Source organism: Marmota flaviventris, chromosome 6, assembly GCF_047511675.1.
Source record: "Marmota flaviventris isolate mMarFla1 chromosome 6, mMarFla1.hap1, whole genome shotgun sequence".
Taxonomy (NCBI): domain Eukaryota; kingdom Metazoa; phylum Chordata; class Mammalia; order Rodentia; family Sciuridae; genus Marmota; species Marmota flaviventris.
Window position 1 is genome coordinate 38,418,664 of NC_092503.1, and position 25,351 is coordinate 38,444,014.

General features: G+C 36.9%; 1 protein-coding gene across 4 annotated transcripts in view; it reads right to left on the reverse strand.

Annotated features, from left to right (window-relative positions):
• Positions 1-4,118: 4,118 nt before the first annotated feature.
• Positions 4,119-25,351, reverse strand: part of Tpd52l1 (TPD52 like 1) — a 90,423-nt gene continuing 69,190 nt past the window's right edge. For 2 of the 4 annotated variants that reach the window (XM_027947365.2, XM_071613063.1), the window contains exons 4-7: positions 18,907-19,008; positions 12,190-12,228; positions 9,221-9,281; positions 4,119-4,767 (exon numbers count right to left, since the gene is read on the reverse strand). In XM_027947365.2, the coding sequence (XP_027803166.1) occupies positions 4,639-4,767; positions 9,221-9,281; positions 12,190-12,228; positions 18,907-19,008 (331 nt within the window). In that variant the 3' untranslated portion in view covers positions 4,119-4,638. The remainder of the gene's footprint in view (positions 4,768-9,220; positions 9,282-12,189; positions 12,229-18,906; positions 19,009-25,351) is intronic. The other 2 variants (XM_071613064.1, XM_071613065.1) reach the window with 2 other exon arrangements.

The window sequence follows — 25,351 nt, forward strand, 5'->3', positions numbered from 1 at the left end:
CTGCTCTATATTTGTCACTTAATCATTACCTCAGTTCATCTGTCTACCAAGAAATGGTTCACAATTAGTCCTAAACCTTCCTGGGGTAATTTACTTTAAAAAAAAAAAAAGAAATTTAACAGTGCTGTGAATAAAATCTCCTTTTAATAAGAACAAAATGAAGATCAGTTAAAGAAGATAGTTATTGAGTCCAATGGTGATGTCTACAAATATTTGAACATTATTACTTTAAAGAACATTCTTTTTTTTTTTTTTTTTAATACTTGCTACTTGCCTGGACTTGGTCTTCTGAATACCAAACCCTGTAATTATGATGCAGAGTAAATAATTATTCTTGGATTGAACTCAACAAAAAAGAATTCCTTGTTACTGTTTTTCCCTTGTGGACTGGCATTTCACCAGCTGTTACATAATTCTCAGTGTCCTTGTATTTGAAAAATGTCAATTCATCTCAAAGCCTTGTGGTAGTGATATGAGTGATGAAATACTCTTGTAAAAAAGCAACCTCTGTACTCAGCATTTTTATAATTTTATAGTCTTCATAGTTTTATAGTCTTCTTACTTAAAGATGAGTTGACTTCTTCAGGAGTCTTCTGCTGATGTAGTTACTATACTGTGGTTTGATTAGGGTATGTGTGTCTCCCAAAGAGTTATGTGCTGGAAACTTTGACTTCAGTGTTGGCAACTTTGAGGTAGTGGGACCTTTAAGAGGTGGTGCCTAGTACAAGATAATTAGCTCATGGGGCATTGCCCTTGGAAGGGATTAATGCTGGTCTCACATAATGAGAGTAAGTTGTTATAAGAGTAAGTCTGGGGCACGCCTGTAATCCCAGCAATTTGGGAGGTTGTGGCAGGAGGACCACGAGGTCAAAGCCAGCCTCAGTAAAAGTGGGATGGCTAAGCAACTCAGTGAGACCCTGTCTACACTAAAATACATAATAGGGCTGGGGCTGGGGCTCAGTGTTTGAGTGCCCCTGAGTTCAATCCCCGGTACCCTGAATCTCTCTGGCTTCCTCTTTTGCCATGTGATCTCTCCTGCATATTCTCTTGCCATTGTGATGCCATGAGGCTCTCACTAAAGTTGAGCATATGCTGTTGAATCTTCCAAAATGGTGAGCTGTCTAAACCTGTTTCCATTATAAAGTATTCAGCTTCAGATGTTTTGCTATAGCAACAGATAATGGCCTAAGATACTTATGACTATTAGCAGAAAACATTTTACCGTTCTTAGTGATGATCAAAAGTAATCACAAGATTTTGCCAAATATTATCAAATTATATTTAAATACCAAATTTGAAGTTGGGTTCACATTTCATATAAGTAAATCACTTTTTAACTTTAATACATGTATTAACTTTCACTAATAATGAAGTAGAGATAATTAAATTAAACCAGTTTATTCTGGTGCATAGTTTTAGAAGTTCCAGTCCACGATTGGTTGGCCCATTGCTCTGGGCCTATGTTGAGGTGGCACATCATGGCAGAAGTGCATGAGGGAGTGAAACCATTCATTTTGAGCTAAGGATGTAACTCCATGGTAGAACACTTGCCTAGTATGTGTGAGGCAACAAAAAACTCACCTACCTTAGGAGATAGGGAGTGAAAAGGAAGAGGAAGAAACCCAGGTCCCCTTTGAGGGCATACCCCCAAGGCCCTAAAGGACCTCCCACTAGTCCCACCTCCTACAGTTTCCACCACCTCTTAAAAGCACCACCATGGGGACCAAGCCTTTAACAGTGGATCTTTGAAGATATTCAATATCCAAACTAAAGCATCATTCTGTCTTCTTTTAAAACACCCGCTCCCATTCCAGTTTGACACTGATAGGAGAGCAATGGGTTGAAGTTCACAATATTAAGCACCATTTTATAAGAGATTTAACAACTTTCATGCTGACAGGTACTGGTGGACCAATAAGCAGGCAGAAGAGCTGCCTAGATCTCCAGCATTCTCTCCATGGTGGCCATTGTCAATGAGGTGGCATCTAGTATCCATAATAAAACATGCAGTGTGTTCTATTTTCAATGGTTCAAAGAAGGTTTCTAAGAAAATATATTATTTAGTCTAAGATGGAGATTGCTTTGTTGACATAACCTACCAATAGTCATAAATGTTATGAGTGATTTATAGGATAAAGCTGCATCACAAATTTATAAATTTTCCCATCTTTGTAAAAGTGCTAAATAGTTAAATTACATAATGGTTTGCTTTTTAAAAAAGCTAGTTTATTTTGTAATTGTAATTCACATTGGAATTTTTGGTGCCTGGAATAATTTTTTATGAAATATCCTTTCATATACATGTTTTTGACCTGAAGTAATTTTTGTTAGTGAAAGGTTATGTCCATTATATACCAATACATTTTAGCACTTGTGAAATACTTTAGCTGCTGCATGTGAATTGAGCAAGTCAACTTAATGGAGGAACTAGCAGTCAAATCAGACTATTCTGAACTTCCACAATTATGAGTAGGTGGTAAGACCAAAACAAGACTCACTACTTAATCTTTCTAAGACTAACCAATCCTGACAACCAGTAGGCTCAGACTACCTACCTACCAATAACTGATGTGATTATTCTAATCTGTGTGATGTGGCTTAGTTACACATATCATGACATGGCCATTAAGAATACATTCTCAGAGTGAACCATAAAAAGCCTTTAGGTTGCCAGGCCCAGTGGTGCACACCTGTGATCCCAGCTACTCAGGAGGCTGAGGCAGGAGGATCACAAGTTTCAGGCCAGCCTGGCCAACTTAATAAGAACCTGTTTCAAAAAATTAAGAAAAGAATTGGGGGCATAACTCAGTGGGAGAGTGCTTGCCCAGTGTGTATGAGGCCCTGGGATTGATCCGCAGTTAAAAAAAAAAAAATAGAGGTGACATTAATTATTTTATATATATATATATATATACACACACACACACACACACACACACACACACCAAGCTAACAAAATTAGACTTGTGGTGATTTAATAAGTAGCTAGAATGTATATATTAGAAGCTTTGAGATGTTAATACTAGTTTTCTTATTTTTCTGTCCAATTTTAATATTGTTTTCAGACAGAAGGGCTGGGGCAATTATATACAGTAATCTGTGAGTGAATGAAGATATTTGTATAGTACCATAGCTCTGCTTATTTCATACAATGCAATGGCTGAGTGCAGCCAAAATGATGGTGATGGCAGAGAATTGAACAAATTTGAGCATTTCAGATTTCCCAGATAGCTGCAGGCTGGGCCCAGGGAGACTGTACTTGCATGAGGCAGGGGTGACTCCACAGTGCATGTTCCAGCCAGATAGAGTTGGCTTCCTGCCCCATGAGGAAGGCCTTGATTTCAACCAACAGCCTGAAAGGACAAATGAGAGAGAATGCCAGCGCCCCCACTGGCAGGGCCCTTTGTCCACATTTGTCCACTCTGGTTCAATGTCTCGGTGTACTCCCACAGCTAAGATGTTAGGCCTCAGAAAGCTATGTGTTCTTGAGCCAGCTTGATTTTTAGTTAGTTGTACAGACTGGATGGATTGTTGTACTCCATAAATTGGAATAGAATTTTTCAGATTGGCTTTATTGCACTATGTCATTTTTTTTCTATTTCTAATTAATAATAAATACAAAAGAAAAAGAAAAAAATCAACATGCTTTCATGTGTGTATGTGCATGTATAAATGTGGCCTTTTTAAATTGTGTATTTTACAAATATGTCTTAAAGTTAAATCCCTACTACTTAATAACGAATGTATGTTCCCATTTAGAAGAAATGAGAAACATATAATATGGAAGGTAAAAGTGACAATAGAAATATGAGTGTTAATAAAAACATCAGTTTTTTCAACATATGAAAATTTGTAGACTTTATGGGGTTATAAAGCTCTGCTTCTCCCATTGTATAGCTGTCCCCTTTTTAGATATTCCTTAGTTGAGTAGCTACTACTCTATGAAGCAGAATTTTAGAATGGAAGATTATTTTAGCATCATAGAATAACTGAAGTTATAATTACTTTCATGTATCTGTCCTGTTCACCAAGTTAGAAGTTGATTTAAAATAGCATGTGTAGAATAATATATCAACTTTTTAAGCCATCGAGAGCCCTGAAGACAAAGAAAGCAAGAATTCTGTCATTGTTAAAATCAATTATTTTAATTGCTTAAATAAACATACATAATTGATGTAGGTGCGGGAGATCACAAGCAGTTTGATGAAATTTGCAGTGAGTCATCTTACTGCTGGAGACAGTCATAAAGAGCTCCACCTGTTGATCTGACCAACTGAAAGAACTGGTCACTCAGTCTTCAAGGACATGCACATTGTAAAGGAGGCCAAGCAAAAATGAAAGCAAATAACTAATAGATATACATTTGGGAAATAAACGTTGAATTTCACAAACAAGTTATAACCAATCATGTACCTGCTCCAGAGCAATCCATGATACAGAAATGTGAGGGTCAAGGGGTCTATCATCAACACACATACAGATAGAAACCATTCAACTTTCTAGAGAGGCCCTTTGAATAATAACATCAAGACCTCAAGTTTTCCCAGTGAGATTTTGGTCTTCTTATCTGGGTGTGTGCAGGCAGAGATGGGCTGGGCAAGTGGCCAGCCTCTGGGTGCGACTGCAGGCTAGCTGGACCTAACACTGCAGCTCCTCCTCCTCGGCCTGCCGGGGGCCTCCTGAGGAGCTCTGGGCGCTGGCGTGGGCTGTAGAGCTGAGGACCTCCTCAAAACTGCCTCCTCCATGGTTCGTCCCACCTACTTTCGTCTGAAAAGGCAAATCGGCAAAAAATGCAGTTAGTTATTAATTATCATCTTTGCAAATGTGTTTATAAGAATGCCAAAAACTTGATTACTTTTAAATTCAGAAATACTGTCTTTCTTTGGAGATAAGTGAAAGATGTAGAGAAGTTAGTTTCCTTTAGCAGAGTGATAGAATGTATGTCATTCATACTTTGATCTTGGGATAGGATTCCAGACTTCAACTTTGCACAGTTTTAGTAATGTCCTCTAATTGTTCCATATCTAAGATTCTCATCCTTTCAAGAGTATAATCAGATCTGTAGACTTTCAGTATCTACCCCACTCACCCAGAGAACTGATTTCATCAAAATGGAATTGGATTTTAGATTAATTCTACCAATTTTACAAATGTCTGAATATCCTTATGTGACTTATACTAAGGTTTTCTATTTGAGATTTAGCAGGACAATCTGAATTTCTGAAAAATGATTCTTGACAAGAAAGAGTGGCTAAATGGAACATGATTTCTGGTCTCTGCTTAGAGATCTGGCAATGGATCAAGTCCAAAGTACTGCTAATTTCACATCTTTCTAGGCAACTGCCTTCAGAGTAGGAAAACCCCTTAGAATACAAGTTAAGATGCTTCACAAGGCTCTCTTGTATACTTGTAATTGACTAAAGAGAAACATGAAGGAATCAACTTATATTAAAAAAAAAAAACATGATTAAGTATTATGAAAGATTCTTTATTAAAAGTCCTTCAAACAAATATTTAATGGTCCAAAAACACTTGATGCAAGTTTTACTAATATTTGCATTGGTCTTTCCTTATCCATTCCCAATGTGGAAAAGGAAGATATAGTAGAGACAATGTTTTTGCTGAACTGTTATCTATACCTCACAGTCGTCAAATGATTGCTCAGAGGCACAGGCATGACACAGGAACATGTTCATGTCCCTCACCTGCCTTTTTGAACAGTTGATCAGGGTTTAAAAGCAGCTCATTCATTGCAAAACAAGTATTTTTTTTTTTCTAATTGTCACTAAAATCCCTCTTAAATTCAGCTACTAAACTGACATTTTCTATAACACTTGGGTCAGAGAAATTCTTTCTGTAAAGGGACAGAGAGTAAATATTTTAGGCTTAGGAACCACAAGGTTTCTGTCACAGATATTCAAACCTGCTGCTGTTGAAAGTAGCCGCAGACAGCATCTGAGTCAAGGAGCATGGCAGTGTTTCAATAGGACTTTAGCTGAGGACAGTAGGATGTGAATGTCATGTAATTTAATTTTCTATGTGATAAAATACTCTTATTTTGATTTTTTTAACCATTAAAAAATGTGAAACTATTTTTAGCTTATGGATGAGTCAAAAAGTAGGTGACTAGGTGAATGTGGCCCATGGGCCTTATTCGTGGGCGTCTGTACAGAGAACTGGTCCCTCCTCTCTGTTAGCACCTGGGAAAGGCATGGTGCAAGGAGAGGCTCTCAAATAAGATTTTTCATTGTACTTTCTTTCCTGAGAGAAACAAAATAAGATTAATTCAATGTGATCTATTTTATTAATAGTTCACATTATTTTTCTTTTTTTTAAAAAAAAAATCCACATTCTCTTTGGCTTCTGTTTTGCAATAGAAATCACATACAGTATTCAATCAAGTGAATACAAATTAATGATGTTTTCTTCTGGGTTTTGCTTCTTCTACTCTTTGGTTTTCTCAGATCAAAATAGTAAAAACAAGGAGAAATGGAATGCTTTGAACGAAATCAGTCTGGCAAAGAGGCGGGTGGAATATAGGGGCTTCCTAACCCCATGGGCTTACTGATGGTCACTGCAATACTTTGGGCAAGGACTGCAATAGATGTGAGCCACAAGCCTTTGCTGGAGCTTCTCTTCATAAGGACCTTTCATCCAAAAATTTGTCACTTTGTACCTAAATTTATAATTGTTCTTTGTACAAAATCTCATTTGAACTGCCAAGCTGGGGTTCCTAATCTCAAAATGAAATAGCTGGTTGAGAGGACACAAAGAAACAAAAAGTATAATATTTCTTGCCCTCCCTTTTTTAAGGTTTTGATTTAAGCCATGCATTCATCAAAAAGTAGGTGTACTAAAAATATGGTCTGCTTGATGCAGATGGAGAATGAGTGGCAGGGATGTAGTTGCCCATGATTCACTGGAGCACAGCTGAATATGACAAATTTGGTTCCATGGGTGTTGTTTCTGTATCTGCCTGTTTGTCTTGGATGAAATAGATAGGATGCTCCTTGACTGTATAAGTGACACCAGAAGAGATGTCATACACTAATACACTGCAAGGGTGTATGCAGGACCAAATTTTATATGCTTAGGACTGAATATAAAGAAAGAACAGCCGATTTGGTACAAATGCCACGTGGTGTGCTTCAGATTGCATGAGGAGATGCCAGGTGTGGACCTTACTTCACATAACATCTTTTCTCATAGAACGTAAGTAAGAGTTCTTAAAGCAGGACATGTGAATGGAAATACAACCTGGAGAACTGCAAAGACTTCTATTCATCCTCACTGATTCAGGAGCCATTCCCTCATCAGAAAACAGCCTCAGGATCCACAAATGAACAATAGAGACATTTTGGAGAAGATTTAGAACACAAGTGTAAACTGCAGAACATAGCTCTAGAAAGGATTATATGGATCTCTAATTTAGTCTAGAAGGGGAAAAAGGACTGAGAAATATGTAATTGTTGAGGAGGTGGGAGGTTTTACACAAAGCACGATTATCAGGTATTCTACATTTCCTAGGTGGGCAGAATAAAAGGAATTAGGCATTGGCTTTGAGACAGGAGATGTGTGAGATGTGAGTCTTGTTAAACCCGTGGACAGTCGTACAAGCACAGAATCCATTCACAGGAGATCTCAATGCAGACCTGGTGGGCCAAGTGGGTACTGGGCATCTCTGAAGGAGGGGCAGGCACTATACCTTCTATCCCTATAAGCTGAGGACAGCGAGGCTGAGAGTGTTCATCAAACACTTATAAATCCTGTGTGAACCATGAGCTCACCAGCGCTTCCCAAAGAAAATGAAGATAGATTGTTCTTTATTCTTCTTTAGTTTCTGCATATCTCCTTCTAAAAAAACCTAAAAAGTACAACTTGTCCTTGTCAGAACATGTCTAACAAGCAACAGGTCCATTCTCCTTGGGCTAAGGCTGAAAACTAAGTTTGAGAAACTGATACTTAGTATTTCCAAGACTTTTGTTTCTATACTAGATGTTCTTTGAAGAGAAATGTCCACCACACTATGTACCCCTCCCATTAAAAAACCGTTCCTGGTAATGGGATGACTTAATGCCTCCTGGCTAAGTGACGGTGTTGACAAGCAGAGTAATAAAACTGAGAAGTAGAAACTGTTGGTGAATGAAACTAGTGAAGGCATGGTAAATGCTGAGTAATAATTCCCTTCTTAGGCCTGTAACACCTGACTGCAGGCCTAATAAAGTAGACCTTCCACTAAGAGAAAGACCCTTCAGGTCACTAAGAGCATCTGTGACCTGTGGGAGGAGTAACTCTTACCCTCACCTGCACCCAGCAGGCAGCACCCATGAGAGTCCCACAGTGAGATCAGGAAGCAGCTCAATAATTGCAGTGCACACAACTGATTTTGATCTGGTGAAGAAGCGTGCCTTTGTAGTGCTAATAATTACAAGATCTCATTAAATCACTGTTTAGATGATTTTTTTAAAGCATAATCTTAATAGTTTCCATCATTTTTTCTTGTTTTAAGTTTATGCCTTTTGAAAGCAGACTGACTTTATTTGTTCTTTTTTCCCCTCTGTAGATTAACTTATCTATGCTTAAACAATAAATCTAGTCAATTTTTAAAAATACTATGTAATAGGCATATTTTCTGTTTATACCCAGGAATCAATGCATTACAATAAAATAGTGCATTGTGTGGCTCAGTTCAATTTTCTCTCCATGAAAACTGTCCTGTGCTGTGCTCAGGATATGAATTTGGTAAACTAGCCTAGATAGACGATGGCGGGTGGATGGCATTATAACACATAGTACCTGCTTTGTTTTTGCTGTTTCATGTTCAAACCAGAGGAGCTCGGGGCTGTTATGGAACCTGCTCTCACATGCTGAACTCAGAATTCAGATATCCTTGATTCTACCCACAATCCTCTTTCACATGTCTACTTTCAGGCAGACAGCATTCAAGATGAAATGGTAGACACAAAGCCAGTTCATTATAATGAGCAATTTCACCCTTGAGTTGTTCGTACAAACAACTCTAAGGATGAAGCAACACTAATCCATACTGATTTTATCTACAGAGTTATATGAGAAGCAAAGGGTCTGCCTTCATTCAGGTCTAACCTTCTTGCTGCCCTGAATGCTCATGGCCCTGCCTTGCCCTCAAAACTAACAGCAGCAATAACTAAGCTGTCCTGATGGAATGGACCCAATCACACGAAATCCACTTCATCTGTACCTTAAGGCTTGTGACAGTTGTCTCAACCCTCTCCTCAAATGATTTGAAAGTAGGAGAATTCCTAAAATAACAAAAAAAGAGAGGTCAGCTCCAAAGACCTAGCGTCTTAGCAACCATGCTGTTTGGTTTTCTGCTCTGATTTGTAAACATCGCCTCTGCACCAGAGCTAGCTGTCAGCTTGCCACCTACAACAACCATGTTTAAAATATGCTCCACTTCTGCTAGGTTAGGTCCAGAAACCATAACCTGACATGGGATATTTCTAAGGAAAACAGTTAGATGCTCAACTGTGGAATAAATAGTACAGTCTGTGGCAATGATACAACTATAATAATTCCACAGTGCATCATAAATCATTTCCAATGAGTTAATGAAGTGACAATAGCTTAATTTTTCACTTGCTAATTAATTGCTACTATCAAAACATTCCTCTTCTTCTGTTTCTTTCTTTCTTATTTCTTTTTCTTTTCTTTCTTTTTTTTTAAATTTTATTTTTTGTAAGCAAATGGAAACTCAGCCTGAAGAGTGTCATGTCTGAAGTTTCTACTTGGAATTTTAAAGTTATTTATTTCAGTAAATATGAGACAAGACAAAAATAGCTCAAGGGGGGTGGGAAATGTTCATAAAAGTTCTTTTCCATGCCTTAAAAAGTCATCATATTGAAAACTTCCATAACATGGTGTTTCTGAAAGTTCATGCATTCATTATTTTATGTTGAAATGTATCTACAGACTGTCTCACACCTGAGGAAAATGGCATTAATAGCATATAATTTTCCTCCCAAAGAGGATATGCCTTTTTGTTCTCTTACCAGACAGAACTTTCACAGTTCATTGGCATTTGATTTGTAACTCATTAATTGTGTTTAATCTACATAACCATGTTTTTTGCTTTCAGTGTAGATCCTTCATTGGTGATTTCTGGTTTCTTATTTAGGATTTGGCTACATGACATTACAATTTAATGAAGTCATTACCATTAAAATTGATATCAATAAGTCCAAATAAAAAGATAGGAACTATATTTGATAAGCCACCTGTTATTCCCCAATTAAGTATAGATACAAAATAAGAGGAATGGCTTATAGAAACTTTATAAGGAAGAGTGGCTATAAAACATGGGTTTTACTGAATGTTGTAAGATGAACCATGCCCCTAAAACTATCAAGAGGCAACTAATATAGAAAATATGTTTTTGAATTTGACTTTGATTTAGCTAGGGATTGCCTCCTGAAACTTTGGTGCTTCAAATGGCCAAAAATGCACCTCCATTTAGGCTGTGTACATTACTGGTGAGTTCAGAAGAGCTGGGCATGGCATCACACCTTCTATGTATGTGACTGAAACAGTCAAATTCCTATAAGTAGTCCTTTATAATATTTCTGTTTTATGATGAATATATTAGTGAAATTATACTAAAGTGGCTCAAAAGTATATAGCTGTGGTGCTTCACTTCTACTACAGGTTTCATTTGGCTGAGCCTGCTCCTGTGACCCACTGTCTTCCCCACAGTGGACATATATGTTAGATGATTAGAATCCATTTTTCTTTAAAAAGCTAATTTCAGGAAATTCATAGGGATTGCATTTGACCTATAAGCCACTAGATGGATTCCTGGTTCATAGAGCAAAACCATATTATTTTTTTTCTAAGCTGCCCAAATTTAAAATTTATTCAGCAAAGGAGCTCATAGCTTTGTGTTATATTATTTCATCTGAGTGCTTCATTTGATGAACTAATAATTTTGAATATGTATTCCCTATTTACTATCAACTATGGAAAATCAAATATTGTGGTCAAATTTCCAAATCAATCAATTAATCAAATAACCCCAGTGTAGAAGAGACTTCATGAGAAATAGTAGAACAAACATCCCTCTAATTTAATTGTTCCAGAATGCATGCCAGAGAAGAAGGATAAATTGTTTAATCAGATTTAATCACATCATGTGCAGCTATAAACTTGTAGCACTGCAAATGACCCTGGAAAGAATTTGGTTTCTATGGTCTCAGACTATTAAAAAGTAACTGAACTTCCTCTATTGTGTATTAAAACCACAGTGTATACGCTATTAAACAAGTAGAAGGGTATAGTTCTGACTAAAGTGGGGGAAGGTCTCAGAGGCCTGCTCTCCCCACCACCAATGGTCGCCCAGACACCTCTAGGGCTCTACAGAGCACCTTGGAAAGAGCAGCAAATCTGGTTCCAGCTTCTTATTTTAAATATGCCAAAAAATTGATACCAATGAAGTGACTTTGTCAAGGCTGCCACATTCATCCTTGGCAGAGTTGGTACATCATGTGTCTTCTAATTCCCAACCATACATTCCTCTAGACTATTAATTTGATTTTATCTGATTATACCACTAAGCCATACAACCTGAACCTGGGAATGTCTTTCTCATAAGTTTTCACCCAGTGAGTATTTTTGTGACATTTATAGTTCAACAGACATCTCACCTTAATATCTACCTGAAACATCCTAGTCATATCCTTTCTAGGACTATAGACCTATCCTTTTATTTTATAGTTTCTCCCAGGTTTGCATTTAGTTATGTTGAAACAACAAATGTATTTCCACCCTTGTAAGTGTGCTTGGAATGTCCTAGACCTGCACTAAGTTCTTAACACAGGTTACTTTGTTTTGGTGTCATAGCATCCATAAGAGGTGGGTCTTATTTCTTGCATAAGAATAAGAGAAAGGAGATTGCAATAGGTCGATAAAATTAAACAGGAAAGGCTGGATTCAAACCAGTGTGTCTGGTCAAAGGCCCAAGCCCCTTACACCATCCTTCTATAGAATTGAGTCTTAGAGATCAGCAGAGAGAAGGATGAGGTAGACCATGGTACTTCAGCAATTTCCTTTCACATAAAGGCATGTGCAGAGGGAAGCTTACAACTAGATATCAATAAAGTAACATTTCATATACATTCTGCATCAATGTTATGTAAAATATTTTACACACATTACCTCATAGCAGGCATACTTATGGAATGACGAATGGAGTAACTTCAGGACAAAAGCAGATTAAAAGAAAAAAAAAGAAGATAGCACAATATAAGTACATGAAAATCTCCCTCTTTGCAGTTCTAAAACAGCAATCTCAAATATCTGAAGTATTCCTTGCCCATCCAACCGAGATATTTGTTTTCCTTGGGCATAAGGGGCCAGAGTCAGCTTTCAAGGATATGAAGGAAGAATAGCTGGTTCATGGTCACATACTACTCTATTTACGGAACGGTCCCTATAAGAAATATGATAATATGTAGTATCCTCCTGGTCAGCCAAGTAACTCATGGGTATCTTCTACAGGTCCAATCTGGGTCTCCACTCTCTTTTCCTTCTCAGGAAGACAGTAAGGAGTGAAGGGTAGTACCCAGGAATTAGAGCCAGGCAAGCAGAAGCTAGTTGTTCCATTGCAGAGAAACTGTCCAGAGAAATGTACATGATTAAAAAAGACATTCAAGGAAGTGCATGCCAGGCTAACACAACTCATACAGTTCAACATGGAAGGACAGACTCCTACCTCCACTGTGGTTTAATTGTTAGGGACATCTGGTACAAATATAAACATTCCTGAGAATTTTAAGGGATTCATCCTCTTAATCCTGTAAGAGCTGACTCATCTCTCCCTGCTCCCTTGTTATTTTCTATTGAGTTCCACTCAGAAATCAGGCTGAGCAGAGGGAAAAAGCAAGAGGAGGCCCATTTTTTCCTGGATTGATGCTTCTTCCTCATCCATTTTTCAACGTGGTCCCTGTTTTGTCTTCTCTCAAAGAGGCTAATAGGTCTTGGATAAATTTATCACCCTTCCCTGACAATATCCATTGACTTCAATAGTAAGGGCAGCACTTTATTGGAATGCAAATCAAAACAACAAAGGAATTCAGGGGATACTTAGAGTCTTACCCTAAATACTCCATACATACGTTATAGGCAAAAATATTTCCTCAGAAATTACATTTGAAGACATCACTAAAAGATATTCAACATTACCAATCTGTTTATCTCTTTTAATACAAGCAATTACTTAGGAAATTCTTTTTAAGTTTATGGTGAAATTCTAGCTAAAAGAAGGCTTAATTCAGAGGCAGGAGACTGACCATTGCAACTTCTTTACATATGGGCTTTTTCACCCACCTTTCTTACCTTCAATTTGAGAAAGTACAGAAAGTTGAAGATGGAGATATATCCGCACAGGTAACCATGACAAGAAATTCAGAGAAACACAATAATCTAGAGAAAATAATTTTCCTATGTGCAGTTTCACTTTCTAGAAGTTTTATAAAAATACATTATTCTCAATTTGCACTTGCTTTTTTTAAAATTTTCTTCTTTCTAGTCTTAGAATCTTGCCGACATAGGAAGAAAAATTGCAGAAAAGAGAATACTAAGAGATTGCTCAGCAAGTGAAATGGTGCAAATATTAGAAACGAGATAAATACATGCTTAAATAAATTCAAATGTATTAGGTGTCCCACAATTGGTATCTTCCTGGGTATGTACACTGTCTGGAAAATAGTCTAGCAGAACAGTGCTTACCCGATGGAGTGAGACCTGCATCCAGGCAGCATGGGAGAGAAGAGCAGGAGCAGAGTTAGCACGTAGGATTTAAAGAAATGGCACTGACCCTTGTTTTCCCCTCTCAAGAGCTTAAAAACAAAGATGACATATTCCATTCACCATTTTTGGGGGGGTTGGAATGGGGGAGTACCAGGGATTGAACTCAGGGGCATTCAACCACTGAGCAACATCCTCAGTTCAATTTTGTATTTTATTAGAGACAAGGTTTCACTGAATTTTTTAGCATCTCGCTGTGGCTTTGAACTTGTGATCCTCCTGTCTCAGCCTCTGGAGCTGCTGGGATTATAGGCATGTGCCACCACACCTGGCTCACCTTTTTTTTTTTTTCCTTTGAGTATACAGTTGATTCACTGTATCTGTGAGAGATTGGTTCCAAGACCCCATGTGGAAACCAAGATTTGCAATGCCAAAGCCCCTTATACAAAATGGTGTGGTATTTGCATATAACCTAGGCACATCCTCCTGTATATTTTAAATCATCTAGAGATTCTTTGAATACCTAACACAAGGTAAATGCTATGAAAATATTTGTTATACTGTATTGTTAGAGGAGTAGTGAGTGATATGAAAAAAAATCTGTATCCATTCAGTAAAGATGAATTTTTTTTTCAAATATTTGCAACCTGCAGTTGATTGGATACAGAGGGGTAACCCAGGGATACAGAGGACCAACTGCATTTTTTTTTTTTTTTGTGGTGGTGCTGGGGATTAAACCCAGGGCCTTGTGCATGCAAGGCAAGCACTTTACTTACTGAGCTATGTCCCTAGCCCATCAACTGCATTTTAAAACATGTTTTAAAGATTTTTTAAAAACCTATTACAATTTGTGCTTTTTTTTTTTTTTTCATGGCCATATGAGTAACATTATGTGCCTCCTCCAGACATTTCATTCTCACTGGATTATAGGTTTGAACAAATTCACTGAGAAATTCTGAAAAATATGCCAATATTATTATGAAAATGTTTCCAACACTTTCCATTTCCTCCATGGTACTTTCACAAATGTGATTTCATTTTAATTTCACAGTAAACATTTTGGCGAAGCAGATATTATAAAAGCTATTTTATATAGAGAGAAAGGAATTGGACAATTTCATGACTGGCCCAAGGTGACATCACCTAATTGTAGTCAGGTTAAAATGAAACTATTATTTAGCTCAGGAAATACAACTTATTTTTATAAAACATATAAATTCTGACACAGGGATTTTTATTTTATTTTTAAAAAGCTCATGTTGTCGGATCGATTTTTTGCAATGTTCAGGATTAAACCCAAGGCCTCGGGCACACTAGGCAAGTCCTCCACCTCCAGCCCTTTTTATTTTATTTTATGTTACTTTATTTTATTTTGAAATGGTCTCAGCAAGATGCTCAGGCTGGCCTTGAACTTGCTATCCTCCTGCCTCAACCTAATGCATAGTTGGGGTTACAGGCTTGTACCTTCACACCCAGCTAATTTGGAATTATTCTAAAGAAAGAGTGTGAGATACTGTTTTTCTCCTAAGACATCTAAATTTGGCTGATAATCTTTTTGAACAAGTTCAGAAATGTGTTCTCAGAATGCACAAAAGAATTTTATCATGTAACTACTTAAAATCTAGAATAAGATGATACTTTAAACCATAAAAGGGTTTAAATTAAAATATCCGTGCAAAGATGTTAACATTTCCCCCACTGTCATTTTATAAATTGGCACATTGATTTGAGCAAAATGTCAAAACTTTGTAATTTTTCTCATTTAAGAGTCTTTATTGAACTTAGGAAATATTAAAATTATATATATATAATTTTAATATTTATTGTTTTTGCAGGGAATTATCTTCATTAATACACAAATGTTACACATTATAACTTGAGAGAAATAAAAATACATAGCTCTAAATTTTTCCAACTTCTCAAAATATTTCAGGACTGTATTTGAGTCTCTAAAAACATAGGCATCATTTTGTAGTATTTTTAGCCAATTTATAATGACAATGTTGTATCTTCTTTTCTTGGTATAAGGGATTAAACCCTATGGTGTTTAACCACTGAGTCATATCCTCAGCCCTTTTTATTATTTGAGACAGGGTCTTGCTAAGTTGCTTAGGGCGTCACTCAGTTGCTGAGGCTGGTTTTGAACTTGTAATCCTCCTGTCTCAGCCTCCCAGGCTACTGGGATTACAGTCATGTGCCATCTTGCCTGGTTCAGTGTTGTATTTTCTCTATGAAACAATAATTAATGAAAAGTGTGGAACTCCTAGAAAATAGGTTATGCACTGTGCTAAAACAAAGCCACATTAAAACAGGAGTCACCACAATCTGGATATGATATTGAATTAGTGTATGAACAAGATTATACCAACATACAGCATATGTGCAACACAGTCTTCATTCCTCATTATGTGCAAAAACAGTGAGGAGCTTCACAAAACACAGTGTAGACTCCTGTTAATGGATGCTTCCTAATTTCCATCATGTGGGATAACCCTGAAACTAAGCTTGTCACTTAATAAAGATTAAAACTAGTACTCATTGAGTGTAAAATATATGCCAAACTCTCTTCTGCATCTTTTATAACTAAATGTTGTTGCTACCTTGTGTGTGTGTATGTGTGTGTGTGAGTGTGTGTGATGATGGGGATCAAACCCATGGCCTCCTGTATATGAAGAACATGCTCTAGCACTGAGCTATACCCAACATTGTTACTCTTATCCCCATTTTGTAAATGAGTACACTTGAGTACAGGAAGCTAAGTTATATTGGTCCTCTTCTTCATTTGATCACCTGAAGCCAAACCACCTGAGAGCTTGTTACAAAGGCAGATTCCTAGATTCCACCAATACCCACTCAGGCACAATCTTGGAAAGGTGAGACACTCATTTTAAACAAGCTCTGGGGGTGTCTGCAAGATCCCCTAAAAATGGAGAAAAACTATTCTAGTTGGCACTATTATGCAGAGGTCCAAGCATTCAAGTGAAAGATTTCAACTGTGTGTCTAGAAAATAAATTTTATAAATATGGAAAAATGTATTTTCTCTGGTATAATAAGTATTAGGGTCTTTCCTGTTCTAAAGGATTATGAATTCATTTAGAAAAATGTTTCAATGCCATTAAAATGACTACAAATCTTATTTGTTAAACTCTGGCAGTCACTAAAAATTCAGAAAGTTGACCTGTTCAATGCATGTTGCCTCTGAAGAATTAGAATTGCTCTTGATAGTGCAGTTTAGTAAAAATTAAGATAAAAACAATATACTCAGATTCACACATATGTCCTTACTTAACTCTATCCTCATGAATGCTTAATTGTTAAGGTGGTTCATGAATATTGGCATAATCCAGCAAGATATAAATATTTGCCTCCAGGTATCAAAGCTGCAGATAAATAAGTAAAATAAGAATTGATGGCCAGGAACGGTGGTGCATGCTTGTAATCCCAGTGGCTCGGGAGGCTGAGGCAGGAGGAGCACAAGTTCAAATCGGCCTCAGCAACTTAAATCCTAAGCAACTTAGCAAGACCTCGTCTCTAAATAAAATATAAAAAGGGCTGGGGATATTGCTCAGTGGTTAAGTATCAAAAAAAAGGAATCATGCTGGGTATAATGGCACACACCTGTAATCCCAGCAGCTCAGGAGGCAAGGCAGGAAGATCTCAAGTTCATGGCCAGCTTCAGCAATTTAGTGAGGCTCTAAGCAACTTAACAAAACCTTGTCTCAAAATCAAAAATTTTAAAAAAGGGCTGGGGATATTGCTCAGTGGTTAGGCACACTTGGGTTCAATCTCTGATACCAAAAACAACAACAAAGAGTTTATTAACCCAATAAAATAAATACACAATTTCTTAAAAGAAGAAATTAGAAATTTCCTTGAAAAAGTTTTAACAATAAAATCTTGATTTATAAAGAGAAAAATGAAATTGATTTCTAAAGAATGATCTCCTAAGTTATATTAGCCAAATTAAAAATAAACTGAAACTGTTTTAACTAAGCAAAAATACGAGAGTAATAACTCTAGATAAGTAACTTCCTTGACTGTAATATTAAACAGAAAAATGGCCAATACTACATTTTTTTCTTCTGATACCTACAGTGAGGATGTTTTGTTCTCAGTTTAAACTACCTTCCTATTCATCCTAGTTTTATTTAACAGTAATTCTAAAAATGACTACAGTATAGAAGGTATTTCCTTAAAAGTTTTGTTACTGTTATGCACTGGATGATAATATCCATTAAAAATGAAATTCAAAAGTATTAACATTCATAATTTACTGCTAAAAGGAAGAAAAATTTATTAGAAGTATAAATCAAAAGAATAAATATGAATGTATATATTTCGCACAGAAAAATAGCACATAGTTGTATGCACAAATAGTTTATCAGAGTGTATTCCGATGAGCACATACACTGTTTAAGACTTGTAAGATTCAGTCTGTGCTGCATTTTTATGAAATCCCTCCTCATGATCCCCTATTTTCTTTTACTAATGGAAAAATATCTTTGGGACCAGGCCCCCTAGGCTGACCTTCAAACAAAAATCATCCCAATAAAAAAAATTATCTTAATCATAAACATCACTTTTATGCATTAAAAGAAAGTTAAGACCAGCCAACAGACAATGCTCCTTTAACAGGGTTCCCATCTGTTATGATTTAGATCTAGAATATCTCCTCACAACTCAAGTGTTAAAAGACTTAGTCCCCATTGCAGCAATGTTCACAGGTAGGGCTTTTAGGAAATGATTGGATCATGAGGATTTAACCTCGTAAGTGGATTAATCCATTTGATGGATTAATTAATTTGAATGAGCTAACTGAGAGGAGGTGAAAACTACAGGTTGATGGGGCATGGCTGGAGGAAGTGTGTCACTGGGGTGTGCCCTTGGGAGACTATATCTTGTCCCTGGTCCCTTTCCCTCTATTTCTCTTTCTGCTTCCTGGTGGCCATGCACTGATTTTTTGTACCTCCCCTCAGGCCCAAAGCAATAGAACCGGCCAACCATGGACTGAAACCTCTGAAATTGTGAGTCAAAATAAATCTTTCTTCCTGTAAGTTCTTCTTGTCAGATATTTTGGTTACAGCAATGAAAAGCTGACTAACACATCATGGTTCTTAGCCACATACCTCATGTCACCAAACTTCTTGCTGATGGCTGTTCCCACATTGCTGAAAGCTGCCGTTGCCTTCTGACCTGCATGGCTCAGGGTTTCATGTGTTTTCTTGTAGCTAGAACCAAAGGGGAACCAGGGTAAGCAATACAATTTTCCTACCATTATCTTCCCTAGACATTCACCTTTATTCTCTCTTCTTACTTTGAAAATTCCCTTTCTTAAAGAAACTTAGGAAGAAGATGATCCACACATGTCATCATTTCTTATTTGGTGATGATGGGCTGACTGCTGTTCATCAGTAGGAAAGTCAAGAAGAACATGCATATAGAAATACAGGGAGGAGTGTGCAGATTTTTCATTGTAAATGCTAGATCTACTCAGAGAGCAGAGAGTTATTTCTAAAGAAATATATTAATGCTATGAAGGAACTTGTCAGTGACAGTGCTAGCCACCAAAGGTAACATAGAAATTAGAAAGTATAGGTTTTTATGAGAAATCTAGCATATATTGTTAATTTGGGTAAAAGTAACCAGAAAAAGGTAAAATACTACTATTTATTATCTTATTTTTCTAATATTTTAAGTTAGGAATAATAAGGGCACATAATCTGATGATAATATGGTAATTTTTATCAAAATAGATCTAGGAAGACAGGAAGTACTGCAATTACTTGTTTCTAAGTCTGTTGTCCCCATGAGACTGTGACCACATGAGAGCAAGGAAGTCATTCATCTTTGTGTCCTCAATATCTGGCAGAAGTTTACAGGAGAAACTCAATTAATACTACATGAATGAATGGATGACATAAAAAAAGGACACTTCTCTGTGGCTCCAAATAAAGAATAATAATGGCAATAGGAACAGGGAGAGATATGTCAATAAAAGAAATAGAACAGACAGACTTGACAGGAGACCATAAGTGAGAAATATGAACCAGACAAAAGCACTGTCCCGAGGTTCCCAGCATGAATAACAGGAAGGACAGTGGAGCTATTCGAAGGGCTGAGAAATTTCTAAGAGTTCATTAATAAAGTGGGAAATAAAAGATACATAACTTGAGGAATATAGAGAAATCAGCAAAATTTCTGGATAGATTTTAAAAAAAATCATTCATGGAGTGTATTTGCCATATTCTTCCAATTTATATTGCTTTGGGGCAAGTTCCCCCAAAGCCACCCAAAGTGTATATATGGCACAATTAAGAAAACTGCATCAGATGAAATCAGCTGTGAGGAACTTGCCTTTCCCTCCATTCCTTCCATCCCCTTTAAGTTATTCAGTCCCAAATATAAGACATGACTCCAGCAAATGCATTAAAACGTGCCCCTTGGTCTTCCCTAGGACTGAAGTCTCTATGGTATTTTATTATTTTCTTTTTGTTATCAAGACAGAGCGAATCTGTTATATAACAGCATACCTCATTTATTACACAATGCCTGTTTTTCAGGGTGTTTAAAAACTATGTTATCTAGATCATGAAACCAAATAATTTACTGAACAGACATTTCCTACCAAATATGGGAAGATCAAGGGAACAAGGGACAAAGAAGAATCTATTGAGTAGGAGGTAATTTGTGAGTCTGGAGAGGGCTGTGCTTGTGAGTGGAACAGGAAAGGTGGACCCCAGATGGCACTGTGTGGGTCATGCAGCAAATGAGAAGGGAGGAGATGAAAGAAATGAACAGCTTTGAGGAGGTCTGCCCCTGAAAAGGTCCAAAAATATCATCTTACTCAAATTATAATTCTATTTTTACATTTTACTGCATGATTTTAGGTTTTAATTATGGGAAAAGAAATTTTGACCATGAGAAATCATGGAATTTCAGGCACTTTCCAAATAAAATATTAAAATAAAATTTGTTATTTAAGATAAGATAATTGGCATAACATTAACTGCTAAAGATCAGAAATAAAAACATCAATCATTATTATAAGATTTTAGATGCAATCTTGAAATGGAATGTGCAGAAAATTCTTCAGAAGAATCATGCTACTAAATAGGTCCCCGCAGTCCTAAACACTTGGATTAATCAGGCTCAGAAAATTTAAATGCAGAGAATTTAGACTTATTTATAAATGAAAAACATCTGGAATTCCTATCCATTACATTTTTACAATGTTTTCACAAAGTAGTAATTGGGCTATAAAACTAGATCTATCACAGTATATTAAAAATGAAATCGATACATTTTGAAATTAAGGAAAACACAGTATGAGATGTAAATGAAGCATTTTCTTTCACTGTGGACTAGGATTCAGAATTAGGCCCAATTCAGGACTCTTTCTACTGATAGCATAATTCTGAAAAATATTAAGGAATATTTTTTTTCTAAGCAATAGTCTCTCATGTATATTGGTAAAGAAATAGAACAGCCCTTTAGATGCACACATAGGAGATCAGCATAATTTTAAAACTTCTGTTTCATTCATCCTCCCCATCTAATCCATCAGGAAACCCTGTTGGTGCATTTCAACTTTCAAAGGAAAACCAGAATCTGTTTCCTCATCACCTCCAAGGCCCTCTACCTTAGTTCAGACTATCACCATCCTTCTCATCTGAGCTCCTGTAACAGCCTCCCAAATTGGCTCCCTTCTTCTACTTCATCTCTCTGTAAGTCCCTCTCAGCACAGCCACCAGAGAGCTCCATTGAAACATTAGTCAGAGCACATTGCTTGCCTGCACTGGGGCCGGGCACAGTGGCATATGCTTGTAATCCTTGCAACTCAGGAGGCTGAGGCAGGAGGATGGCGAGTTCAAGGTCAGCCTCAGCAAATTAGTGAGGCCCTAAGTAAGTTAGATATGTTTCAAAATAAAAAGGGTTAGGGATATAGATCAGTGATAAAGTATCCCTGGGTTCAATTTCCAGTACCAAAGAAAGACAAAGAAACCCCTACACTGGCTCCACATCTTACTAAGAGTAAAAAGTCATCAAAGTTCACATATGCAGGCCTTTGGTAGCCTTACACAGGCAGGTCCCTTAGCTCAGTTCTCCCTCTTGCTCTTACGTCCTCACCCCATTTCCCGCCACCCTGACCTCTTTGCCTTTCCTGGAACATGCCAGGCCCTGCCCTATTTTCTTAGGACTTCTGCTCCAGCTGTTCTGCTTTGTGATGCCATCAAACTTGGCAAGAAAAAGGTTCTGTTCTATTGTAAATGCCCCACTTTGAAGAATCAAAAGACCTGCCACCTTTCTGTGTCCAATCAGGTCCACAGGGCCTGGGGACCTTAGTCAAGTGAGTGACAATGAGAAGAAACTGAGCTCTAGTGGTAAAGAGGAGATGGGGAGACGGGGTTGAAAAGGGGATTAGGGAAGGGTAAGGGAGAAAGTCTATTGGGCAGCCACCCCACATTGATTTTGGCCTGAAAAGGTGACTCAAGGAAAAAGTGAAGAAACAGTCTGCAGTAACCATGGCCTTCCCATTGTGCAGGAACTAGCTACTAGTCAGAGAATTCCTTCTCATGCTGGTCTTGCATTGCTTTAGAATCTCTTGCAATTGGACCCTGTAAGCTGTTCTACATAGGTTAATATTATGTGTTTGATGTGGCTCTGAATTTTGAGATAACAAGAGTCTTTTGAACACTTGTGCATGTATGTCATTCTGAATTTGATGGCTTAATTAAAAATAGCTAGAAAGAAGTTCATATTGTAAGCAATAAGTGTTAGCAACATTGTCTTCTAAACACATTTCTACAGCAAAATGGAAGGTGAGTAAACATATAAAGATAGGACTACTTTTGTGTAGTACGAGTGACATTTATGTCGCACAATGAAAAATTAATCTGTTTCTACATGAAATTTTAATGTTGCAATGCAGTCTTTAGTAGTTAAGTGGTTGTAAAGAAATTATTTTAGGACTCCTTATTTCTGAGAATTATTTAATGCCAAATCTGAAGGGTACGAGAGATCTTTTTCAGATTATAGTTGATAAAGACAACGCAGAGAAGAGGTCCAGGACTACGTGGTGACAGGAGAGGGCTGGGCCCAGTCCCAATCACCCACCTTTCTCCAGAATGTCTTACTGCCTTGGAGGCAAATGACATTTGAAGGTAAGTCAGGTCAGCTTTCAGGAACTCCAGTGTCCATGGGGAGAATACTGTATTTCAAGAATTCTAAAATGCACTTTTTTTTTCCACATTTTTCCTCGTTTCCCCTAGGCTAACCATCACAATTCCTGTAAACAGTTTGTAGCCATTTTCCATGCATGCTTAGACATCAACAATGGAGAGACAGAGAGTTCAAGGAGATAAGCAATGAGAGAGAGTTTTAGGCGGGGAAGTGATTACCAACGATAAAGTAACCAGGGACCCATGAGAATAGGCCATTGAACTCAGTATACTGAAAGGATCCAAGGAGCACCACTCACATCAACATCTAAGTGAAAAGAATCTCAGAGATAGTATATTATATCTCGGAATCTTATGTGGAGTTCTGATTGAACTTGATCTTAAAATCGAATAAGTTGGACTGGGGTTGTAGATCAGCGACAGAGAAACACTGGGTTCAATCTTCAGCACCACATAAAAATAAATAAATAAAAGAAAGATATTGTGTCCATTTACAATTAAAAATATTTCTAAAAATTGAATACATAACTTTGATTGGGCAAAGGGGAGAGAGGGAATTGGAGAGTGTATGGGGCAGGAAAGATGGTGAAATGAGATGGACATCATTATCCTAGGTACATGTATGACTGCTCAAATGGTGCGATTCTACATCACGTACAACCGGAGAAATGAAAAGTTGTTCTTTATTTGTATACAATGAATCAAAATAAATTAGGCTTTCATGTATAACTAATAGAACAAATTTTTAAAAAATTTAAAATAAATAAAAGCTGCTAACTGAAAACAAACAGACAAACAATGAGATATGGGTGGTGGAAGGTGATGGTCATCTCACCCCAATTAAAATGGGTATTATAGGAAATACAAAAAATAGCAAATTCTGGAGATAATGTGGGGAAAAGGGAATTCTTATACATTGTTGGGAAAGTGAGTTAGCAGAGTTACTATGAAGAACCATACAGAGGTTGCTCAAAAAACTAGAAACAAATCTGTCATATGATCCATCTATCTCCCTTCTAGGTAGGCATATATGTAAAGGAAATGATATCAGCTATCAAAGAAATACCTCAATGCCCTTGCTGCACTATTTACAAAAGCTAAGACATGGAATGAACCTAGATGCCCATCAACAGATGAATAGATACAGAAAATGTAGTGTGCATCCCTAATGAAATGTGATTCAGCTATAAGAAGAAATATCTAAACATTTGCAGCAAATTTATGCTTAGTGAAATAAGTCAGACATCAGAAGATGAATACTGTATATTCTCTTTCACCTTTGGATGCTTAAAAAAGGCAATCTAAACATAGGTCAGTAATTATTAGAGGCTAGGAAGGGAGAAGTGGAGGGAGAATAGAGAGAGGCTGAATAAGGGGTATCAAAACACAGTTAGATGGAAACAATAAGTTCTAGGGTTCCATCGCACAGTAGGTGAGCATAATTCATAATAACCTGTTATATATTTTATGAAGAACTAGAAGAGAGGAGCTTGAAGACGCCAAATACAAGTAATAACAAGGAGTTAGAAATGTTATATACCCTGATTTGATCAGTATCCATTATCTACAGATATTGAAATATCATTTTGTACCTCATAATATGTACGATTATTATGTTATTCAAAAATTTTGTTAACATCTTTAAATGGAAATGCTAATTACTCTGATTCTATCATTACACATTATATACATGTATCAAATTATTGTATTATACCCCATAATTAATACAATTAAAATAAAAATTTATAAAATTAAAACAAAATAAATAGTCATTGGATATTCAATAAATTACTTGTGAAAACAAACAAACAAACAAAAAATTGAATAAGTAGCATATTATCACCATCCAGAAGAAAGGAGTCTAAATCTTGAGAAAAGATCTTTCTGTCAGGTCACTCCTCAAAGAAGTTGGCATATTTGCATTTTACTCTCTTTATTAGGCCACAGAATCTGGCACAAAGTTTGTACAGCTGACACTTAAAATTGTTTTTCAGCCCTAACATAAAGAACTGTGTTTAACAATAATCAAATAATGGATACTAACCTTCTGTTTGACTCGACTACCTTGTGTTTTAAATGGAAATAATACTTGACATCCTAGATTACTGGCGTCTCTTACTTTAAATGCAGATTACATCATTTATGACTTACCTAATAAGTAAAATGGAGAATCAGAACATGTTTTCCTTAAGCAAAAGTAAAAAAAGTTTAGGATATCCTCAGGTTGAGGTCAATGTGTGTTAGGTGGCAGAAAGCTTGGGAGTCTGTGCTTCACAAAGTCTGTTCTATGCCTCTCCTCTGTGTCCACACAGTCCTCTTTGCACGGGTCTTTCAAAACCCTTGATTGTGTTGCAATCGTGATTTTCCAGTCTCTCTCCATGACCTACCTGAA